At 38.5% G+C, this 10,634-nt stretch overlaps 1 protein-coding gene across 1 annotated transcript; it reads right to left on the minus strand.

Annotated features, from left to right (window-relative positions):
* Positions 1-9,009: 9,009 nt before the first annotated feature.
* Positions 9,010-10,420, minus strand: LOC109183053 (probable E3 ubiquitin-protein ligase RNF217). The gene is made up of 2 exons (XM_019333268.1): positions 9,593-10,420; positions 9,010-9,479 (listed from the first exon to the last, which is right to left on the minus strand). Exons 1-2 carry the CDS (start codon positions 10,360-10,362, stop codon positions 9,392-9,394), a joined length of 858 nt encoding a protein of 285 aa, XP_019188813.1. The 5' UTR covers positions 10,363-10,420; the 3' UTR covers positions 9,010-9,391.
* Between the last annotated feature and the right edge of the window lie 214 nt (positions 10,421-10,634).

Below are 10,634 nucleotides of genomic sequence, written 5' to 3' on the forward strand. Positions count from 1 at the left end.
ATGTCTCCCCCTCCCAATATGCTATTATGTGTTATTGTATGTTATGTGATGCATGAATCCCCAATTTGGTTGCGATCAAATTGGTTATACGGGCAGTTGGATGGGTTGAGAACCATCCCAACTGTTAACCAGGCTGGTTGCGATCGGTTAGGTATATAAATATTATATAGGGCTGAGGTCCACTGTTTGGTTACTTATGAGTTGCGGTTCATCCTCCTGGCTGCGGTCAGTGATTCACTTCTTGGGCTGCAGTCCACATGGGCCTCGGGTGCTATGACCCACCGACCTGGACGCGCCAGGCGGTGTGTAGGGCCAATAAGCCCGAGGAAGGCTGTAGTCCACCGACCTGAGTAATCAGGCGGCGTGTAGGGCTACGGCTGGCTGCGATCCACCGAGCAATGAGCCAGCGGTGTGTAGGGTCGTAGTCTCCGAGGATCATCACCCACCGACTGAGTCCCTCAGCGGTGTGTAGGGCCTGATCTGCTACGGTCCACCGACTGTGCCCGTCAACGGTGTGTAGGATCGTATGTCTCCCCTTGTAAAGTGGATCACAGTCCACCGACTGAGCGCGTCAGCGGTGTGTAGGACTGTGATCCGCCGCTGAGTTCGTCAGCGGTCTATAGGGTTGGTTGCGATCAACTCCCTTCATGCTGCGGTATGAGGTAGGGTGCTGCGGGGCCGTGTTAGTGCTATATGCACTAACCCTCATGTTCGGGGCATGCGATTGGTCCCGTGGCGCCACCAAAGTATGATTGTGTGACACAAATGATGATTGGATGATGATATGATTGATTTGAAAGTGATCCTTGACCTTATATGCATATTCCTTATGATGGTTGTCTCTACTTAACTGTTATCATTGATTATTGTGTTTGCCCCTAATTGCTGAGTCTATTCCTGGTTTTAAAGCTAGAGTCTTTTAAGTATATATCTTCCTGCTTCAAAATAGTTTTCGTATATCTATATATATCTACCTATATTGTATTTCAACACGTTGAAGTGGGTTACCAGCATCATTCGCTGAACAGATATATTTGGCTTTCAGGCACAGATGAGTAGACCCCAGAGCGCGCTAGAGATCCGAAGCGTAGATTAGTTAGTTTCCCATTCGGCCTGCGTGCCATGATTATGTATTGACATTGCTTTGAGGATATTTAGTTAGTCTAGCCTGTGCATCTGAGTTCTCCAGCTCAGATGTGGCATAGCACCCCGCACTCTTATGTTTGGTCTTGGGATTTAATGAGAATTTACCTTTATTATATAAGTTTTAAAAGTTTCAAAATTTCGAGGTGTTATAGTTGGTATCAGAGCCTAAGTTTGACCCTAGGGTAAAACTCTTAAGACCAGACTTTAGGACATTAGGCTTGAACTCTAGGTATTTAGGAACATAGGATTCAGGAATCTTAGGACGCACGGTGAGATTGTGAGCCTACCTATCATCACATAACCTCCCCTCACTTTATCCCTCATTGATTTAAAGAATTTCCCCCTTCACTTATCACATCAAGGTAAGGGTACAACACACTAACTCTTCATTCCACATACTTGCCCTAGAAATTTGTGATGTCCTTGCATGCTTTTACCTGCTTTGTTGCTTATCACTCTTTGATTATCATACTTGTTTATTTGCTTAAGCATATGTTCCTAATTGATTCTAGACCAAGTTAGGAACTGCATATTATTGCTTAACTATTTGATCAAACATGCATTATTTGGATGTCTGCTGCTTGATAAAGTATTTTGGAACTTGCAATTAGTAATGTTATTCGACTTATAAGAGCTCACTTGTCCTAATCATAATTAACCAATATAGTTAACTCACTAATAGCCCGATAAGTACTTACATGAGTTTGCATGAAATTTTGGGGAACATAGCTTTAATTAGGAAGGGGAAGAATGGGGTGTGTGATCCTTATGACATCTAGTTGAAGTCTCCCGTGTTCCTTGTTAGTGTCATAATAATGTGATCCCTTGATACTTCTTATGTGTTTAACGTGTAAATAACAATCTAATGCTTGAATATGAAAGTCGAATTATCTTCCTAATTGATTTGTTTATAAGTTACATAGAAATTATAGGGACTAATTCTATTTCTAGAAAATCTAAAACCTCGAATACATTGCATATTAAGTTTTGACCCGAAAGTCAATTTGAGTGAGACCGGTAGAAACCGAGAAACCTAAACCAAGTGGTCATCTAGAAATTAACCTTGGAAAAATATATTGCGTCCCTAAACTATCTTAAAACTATCCCTCTAGACTTTGGTCCATGTTGCATGATAGACCACAAGCTTTCCATACCTTGTTTAGAACCATTTACCACTAAGATAAGGACCCCCCCTAAAACAAACATTTATACATAAATAAGTATATCGCTACTATTCTAAATATATTCCCTTGAAAATCCTATATATATCTAAAGTATGTAGTAAACCCCAATTACATTCATATGCTACCCTTACACAAAATTATTATTATTATTATTATTATTATTATTATTATTATTATTATTATTTTCATTATTGTTACACTCTAACCCTAATCGCCTGATCCTAAAAATGGTTGCGTCATATACGGTACGTCCCTATATGCTTATATATGTATATATGTATAAATCTGTGAGCCTATAGAACATCCTCCCTTATTCATACGTATTCATATAAATTGTTACAGTCATATTATATACAATAATATCCCCAGCCCCGAACCATACACATGTACCCTAGTTACGATAATCTTATATACATCCATGAGGTTGCCCTTAGCATATCCTAACCCTGAAATATTATTCCGTACAAATTACATCACTCTTATACGTATACATACACATATCCTGAGATAGCCCTAATTCTACTTTTCCCCCTCGCATGACCTCCCTGTTACCACTCCTACCTTCCCTAAATAATTAAAAACTTTAGCCTCATCATCAGGTCATCAATTAATTTAGGAATTAGCAATCAAGGGTCTTCAACTCTAAGTTGTTTAGGTATTCTGGGCTTCTAGAAGTTAAAAAAAAAATGCCTACCTAAAATCTAATTACCGCCGAGATAAAGCTAATTTTCCTAAGTGCTTGTGTGATTAAATTATGTCAAGATTTCTCAAGATAAAACCTTCAGTACTTGTGAACCTAGGCTATCTTACTCGTAATTAATAAAGAATATTTGTATGCAAATTGCATGGTCTCATTTATAGGTGGAAATTTATGTTTTTCATATGTATTGCATGTCAAATCACATAGCTCGCATGTTTATGTCAAAACACACATTCATGTACATATACAAAGCATGCTAGACAAAAACGGTATGTTATAAGGCATCCCACTATGCATATATACAATATTATTAACTACAAGCAGTCTGCATATAAGTGCCAATACTTGTTATGTGATCACTCACCGTTATCCATGGTATGCAAAATAAAGACCCTAATTCTATTGTCTCCCCAGAATTTATTTACCCCATAAGAAGCAAGAACCTTCCCCATAATTACTTACAATCTTTTCCTCAAAATATGATTTTCGCTATTTGAATAATTGTTATATGATTTATGACCTTCCTGAATTTATATGACAAAAGTTTGGTTATGCCACGATGTGAAGTACGTGAATTTAATTGTTAATCATGCACTAGTTAACATGTTGAATAATACATACGATTCCATAAGACTAGTTATTATTTAAGACTTGAAATAGGTTCACATGCCTTCATACTCTATGCCTATGGACTTAAGAAATTGCATATTTAGCATAATTACGACTGTATACATATAGGCATGACGACTTGCAGGTTCCGCATATAACATAATAGTTAATTATCATACATGTTAGGCTTGTTATTTTGTAAACTATGGATATTTGGTATAACCTGCTAAGCACAAAGATTAGACATAGATCCTACATATAAGGCATCTAGGCTCACAACATGCTACACTACATAATTAAACGTCTGCATCCATTCGTAAATGAGGTTCGCCTGTGTTGACATATGTGCATATATACTTTATAATAATTATGTGGCTATCCGAATCTGCACCCGCGGGGTATTTGCCTCTCAGTTAGGTACATAAATAATTATATGATCGGTACAACTTGTGATCCTATATGTTAAATCATTATAAAATAATTAAATAAAGAACATGTCACGTGTAAGACTTCTATGTTATGTATTAGTCAGCCATAAAACTTACATATTGTGTGTTGCATATTCGTGACCTAGTTATTTGGTGCATTTTGCTAGCACAATAGTTAGGCTCAAACCCAGTGCATTTATATATGTACGTGTATATATTTCCCATATAATACTTTCCTTATGAACTACTATACTAATTCGGGCTCAAAATGATTTCTAAGCTTCGGGGACGAAGCTTCTTGTAAGGGGGGAGAGTGTAACACCCCGTGTTACGGCCTTTAATCCCGAATTAATTATTTAATTAATCCCGTTAATAATAATTAAAGAGGATTTAATTTGATTAGGATTCACTTTAATTAATTAATATGGTCCACCATGGACCCTTATCCATAAACCAAGCCCTTAGTCCTATAAGGAATAGAATTAGTAAACCCATACCATTCAGACCCTAATTAGGACTCCTAGATATCTACTACATTAATAAGAGCCCAAGAGAGTTAGGCCTATAATGGGTAGAAAAAATGGCGGTCACAGATTTTAATCAAATGAATGGCTCAGATTGATTGAAAGATTGATCAGATTTAAATTTTACACTAAAATTTTCTAAAATACCCACACATCGTTACTAATTCCGTTAAAATTTTAAGAATTGCCGTTAGTTCACCGTTAACTTACTTATTGATTTCAATAGAAAAAGGTCTTAGGTTCGAATCTCATCCCAATTAAAGTTGGCATAATTAGTACTCTATTTTACTCTTATTAAATTATATAAATAATAATTTAGTAGTTACAACAAAAAATAATACATATGCATTTCTTTAATTTATAATTATGTGTCCACAATGTCTTTATTAAAAAAAAAATTATTCATTATCAATAAATTAACTAAGAGAAATAATTTTATTAGTTATATTGTCTTTATTTTTCTTCAATATAAAAATTTTTTATATTCAAATTTATTAATTGATTATATTCACTACATTATCCTTACAATGTCTTTATTCAATAAAAAAACAATTATTAATTATCAATAAATTAATTAAAAGAAATATTTTCATTAGTTATATTGTCTTTATTTTTCTCAAATGTAAAAATTTTTACATTCAAATTCATTAATTGATTATATTCACTGCATTATCTATTATCTTTTTTTGTGCAGTATTTTTCTAATTAAATATCAAAGTTATAATACAAAATAATGCTATATATTTATTTACCAAGTATTTTATTAATACCATGAAAAAATTTAAAAAAATATAATTAATAAAGCCAACCATATTAACTACTTGAGAGATTTTGTGACAAAAAGAGTATTTAAATCACACAACAAATTGAAGTGAGAACTACCTCGCAATGTCCTTGTTTGACAATCAGCAGTTAGCAGTTAGCGTTAACGGATTATACTAGCGGATTTAACCAGCGAATTTATTTAATTATTAACGTTGGGTATAAAAAAATGATCGCCAAATTATTAAATCAAATGAATGGTTCATATTGTTCAGGTTTTAATTTTTTTCTTTTAAGATTTTCTAATTTACCTTTAATTATATGATTATCCATTTAATTTTTCCGTTAATTCACCGTTAGTCTAATTCTAATATTAAAGTCTAATATAGAATTATAACTACACCCATTAATCTAATTCTAATATTAAAGTCTTAATAGAACTTAACCACAAATCCTAATGTCGGAATCTCCTCAAACAATATTAGTATATATTTAATATTTTATGCCCTAATTTTTATTTGTTCTCCCTTATGTCCCGTATTTGGTTTCAACCATACCTATACAATTATTTTATTGACAATTATAATCAATTTTGACTATATTATCTTGCATTTGTAAACTTAGAATTACCTATTTAACCCGCACCGGCTTAGCTCAATGGTTTAGTGGGTAGTATTTGGGAGAAGAGACCAAGGTTTGAACATCGGCGGCGGCAGTGCGGGAATTATGTCCAAAGTGGGCAGATTCCTTGTGCGTATCAGCATTTACAACCTCCCACAATGCTCTGTCGGGTCGGAGTGTGGGGGGCCCTTGGGGTTGGAGACTCAACCTTTGGGAGAAGAATTACCTATTTAAATACGCAAATTCAACCTTCAATTATCTATGTATGAACAATTTCAATATAATCCTGCCTTAATATACTTTAAAGTACTTATTTAAAAAAAAAAAAGCATTGGGCATTATCCCAATCGCGCAATGCGCGTAAAAAACTAGTATATATATAAGAACATAGGAGGCACCTAGAAGTCACACCACAATAGATATCACCACACAAGAATTCCCAAGGGACTCCCCACCACCAAGCCTAGGGAGATCAAACGGATGGAAATCTTAGGGAAGAACCTTAATAGCCAAGAGATGATTAATTAAGGCTAAGAGGTAACCCATGTCTCAACAAAACCTATTTTCCTTGCTATGATCTCCTTCCTTGGCTCCCTCTATATACTTGTGTCTTGATAAATTTCTTTATGATATTTGTGATATAATCTTGATTGATTGATGTGATGATTTTATGAGGGATCTTGATGATCTTGATGTTAAAAAGAGGTTCTTGATATTTATGTGACGATTCTTGATAAATCTTGATGGTTTTTGATAATGAAAATAAAATATGATTTTGATGATTTGGGTGAGATTAGAGCCCTAGGATGGATTGGGAATTGATATTGTGATGTTCTTGATTTATATTTGGGTGGGAATTTGCATATTCAGGTGTTATTCGTGTCTAGAAGTCATGTTAGGATGTGTTCAATATGATTCTTGCTTTCGATCCATTAAATGCCTATATGGTGTCGTTAATTGCGTTTAAAAGTGTCTAAGCATGGTTTTGGGTTCCACGAAGGATCCCGGGACGCGTATTTGATAAAAGAGTCAGTGGGGGGTAGGTGGGGGTAGAGGTACCCGTCACCTACCCACTGCCCAAAGTGAGACCCCCAGGCAGCGGGCAGCCGGCGGGCAGTCGTCTCCCCGCCAGGCACCCGCTGCCCGGAGTTGTCGCCGGCGGGTGGCCCTCCACCCGCTGGTTTGTCACCCACCCCGGGTCTTTAGCATCCCCGTTTGATGTTCCCCATTTCCCATGGTGTCCCAACGGACCCCGTTTGTCGTGCTTGAGTCTAGTTTGATGTTTCGTGTGCCGTTCGTAGGATAAAAGAGTCTAGGAATTACATGCTAGTCGAATCGGTAACCCGTTGGCCTAGGTGGAAGTCGTATGAACCCCTTAGGACTATTCTTAGTATAAGAATGATCACACGTAAGCTTATTTATATGTCTCCCCCTCCCAATATGCTATTATGTGTTATTGTGTGTTATGTGATGCATGATTCCCCAATTTGGTTGCGATCAAATTGGCTATACGGGCAGTTGGATGGGTTGAGAACCATCCCAACTGTTAACCAGGCCGGTTGCGATTGGTTAGGTATATAAATATTATATAGGGCTGCGGTCCACTGTTTGGTTACTTATGAGCTGCGGTTCATCCTCCTGGCTGCGGTCAGTGATTCACTTCTTGGGCTGCGGTCCACATGGGCCTCGGGTGCTATGGCCCACCGACCTGGACGCGCCAGGCGGTGTGTAGGGCCAATAAGCCCGAGGAAGGCTGTAGTCCACCGACCTGAGTAATAAGGAGGTGTGTAGGGCTACGGCTGGCTGCAATCCACCGAGTGATGGGCCAGCAGTGTGTAGGGTCGTAGTCTCCGAGGATCATCGCCCACCGACTGAGTCCCTCAGCGGTGTATAGGGCCTGATCCGCTACGGTCCACCAACTGTGCCCGTCAACGGTGTGTAAGATCGTATGTCCCCCCTTGTAAATTGGATCACAGTCCACCGACTGAGCGCGTCAGCGGTGTGTAGGATTGTGGTCCGACGTTGAGTTCGTCAGCTGTCTTTAAAGGGTTGGTTGCTTTGCTTACTGCGCTGCTGGTGAGACTCTTTTGCAGACTCTTTTGCTTTGCTTGGTGAGACTCTTTTGCTTTGCTTACTGCGCTGCTGGTGAGACTCTTTTGCAGACTCTTTTGCTTTGCTTGGTGAGACTCTTTTGCTTTGCATACTGCGCTGCTGAAACTCTTTGCTTTTCTCTTTGGTTCTTTGCTTACTGCGCTGGTGAGACTCTTTGCTTTTCTCTTTGGTTCTTTGCTTACTGCGCTGGTGAGACTCTTTGCTTTTCTCTTTGGTTCTTTGCTTACTGCGCTGGTGAAACTCTTTGCTTACTGCACTGGTGAGACTCTTTGCTTTTCTCTTTGGTTCTTTGCTTACTGCGCTGGTGAGACTCTTTACTTACTACACTGGTGAGACTCTTGAGACTCTTTGCTTACTGCACTGGTGAGACTCTTTGCTTACTGCACTGGTGAGACTCTTTGCTTACTGCACTGGTGAGACTCTTTGCTTACTGCGCTTCTCTTTGGTTCTTTGCTTACTGCGCTGGTGAGACTCTTTGCTTACTGTGCGCTGGTGAGACTCGATCCTGGTCATTCTTCCTAAACTTATGACCAGTTTAGCTACCTTTTAGAAAATATCTCATTAGAGCCAACTCATCATCCACGTAAACAAGAGGAAAGAAAATGATTTCTTTTTAAATGTCAACTCACCTAAACAAAAGGAAAGAAAATGATTTTTTTTTAAATGTCAACTCACCATCCACGGAAGCAGGCAATCAGAAGAAAGGGAAAAGGGATTGCAAGTTGCTATGAGGTGAAATTGCATACATTTGGGGTGTTGAGTGGCGGCCTATTTGCACTCTTAGACATTCAATTGCCAATTTGGAACTTATTCCTTCTAAATTCATTTATAAATTTTCAAATATTATTTATTTTTTATTTCCTAATTTAAAAACAATTCATTTTACATAGAAAACTTTGGGTTTTCACGTTTTATTTTTTGAAAAAAAAAAAACAATAAAAAATTCATTACTAAAAACCTTATGCGGACGACTAAACCGTCAACGGTAGGAGCCAAGATGGGTCAATGGCGACATTACCGACGACTTCGACAACGACAATCCGATTGTGGAACTGGAACACATGAAAATTTCGTTAGACCACAATTTCCTTACCATTCTTCACAACCAAATCGCCGTCGTATAGGTCGACGTCGACGACTTTACTTGCCGGAAACACCACTGAAATTGAGCAAGTATTTCATTGTGTTCTTCACAAACCTCTCTAGCAAATGACATAAATGAGTAAATGGCATGACAATTTATACGAATTGGTATTCCCGATCTCACGATAAAACGACTCCAATCTCTTCTATTTCATCCAATCTTTAGTAATAATCATCATTTTCAGTTTGGCAATCCCAATGACCTTCGCTCCATTTGGAACCACAGACATAGCAAAATTCAAGTCCACACCTGAATCCAAGAAACCATTAAACCAACAAAACCTCTCACCGAATTACCATTCTTTTACTCCTAGTTAAGGTTGTAAGCAAAGCAAAATGGGCATATAGACAAATTAAACTAACCAGCAAGTGATGTGTATACAGCCATCAATCTTGTCAACGACGCGGTTGCAATGAGGGCACTTCATCCATTTGAAGTTCCTGGCCATCTCCTCAACCTCCACATCGCCTTCCTTCTCCTTAGATTCCCGGAATTCCTCGCAATCCTGATCGGCATGCCACGCCACGCGGCACTGCGCACAGAACACTCTCCGGCAGAAGGGACACTCTGTCTCCGTGATCACTTCTTGCTCCTCATCATCATCATCATCTTCTTCGTCCACGAACATCTCAGAGCAGTCGCCGTAGGGGCAATAAACGATCTGAGAAGCATCGACGCTGGACAGGGTTAACCATCTCTCCCACTTCGCAATCGCGGCTTCTGGGAGGATTGACACGCAGGAGGAGAGGTCGATTGTGGCCGGACAGTTCCGATCAGGATCCGGGCAGGTTCCGGGAGGGAGATTGAGATCAATCCGGGACTGGACATATTCGCTGATGCATAGGGAGCAAAAGGAATGAGAGCATGTGTTGTTGTTGTTCTTGAACATCTCCGATGATTCTTTTCTCTCCATGCAAATCCCGCAGAAAAACCCAGACGATTCTTCTTCTTCTTCTTCTTCTTCTTCTTCTTCTTCTTCTTCTTCTTCTTCTTCTTCGATTGATGATAAGATCTGCAGGCTGGCGAAGGAGGCCTGGAGAGCTTCCTGGAGTTGAAGCTCTTCTGCGCAGTGGGCATCTGAAATTTCCTCATCACTTTCTTCCTCGTAAAAGGACCATATTTCTTCTTCCATTATATTATACTACGATGAAATGGAATTCTATATTCGGTGAATAATGTCTTTAGGTATGAGAGCTACGTTGTTGCTCCTATTATATATAAACAGAGAAAACACCTTGCGTAGACTATTCTACTGGATAAGCGTCATCAACTTAATTGCCAAAAAATCCAAGACAGTGTAAACAGAATAAACTAATTAGGTATGGTGCGTGGTTAAGTGGAATATGAATTCCGATCCATTTATGTGGTTATTGTTTACCCATTCAATCAAATTAAGAAAATCAA

This window comes from Ipomoea nil, unplaced genomic scaffold, assembly GCF_001879475.1.
Source record: "Ipomoea nil cultivar Tokyo-kokei standard unplaced genomic scaffold, Asagao_1.1 scaffold1096, whole genome shotgun sequence".
Classification (NCBI taxonomy): Eukaryota; Viridiplantae; Streptophyta; class Magnoliopsida; order Solanales; family Convolvulaceae; genus Ipomoea; species Ipomoea nil.

Bases quoted from the DNA above. Each gene is read 5' to 3' on its own strand.
- LOC109183053 (XM_019333268.1), bottom strand. From the start codon at position 10,362: ATGGAAGAAGAAATATGGTCCTTTTACGAGGAAGAAAGTGATGAGGAA. The intron at 9,480-9,592 runs GTTAGTTTAATT...TCTTGGATTCAG, and splicing joins TGTATACACATCACTTGCTG to GTGTGGACTTGAATTTTGCT.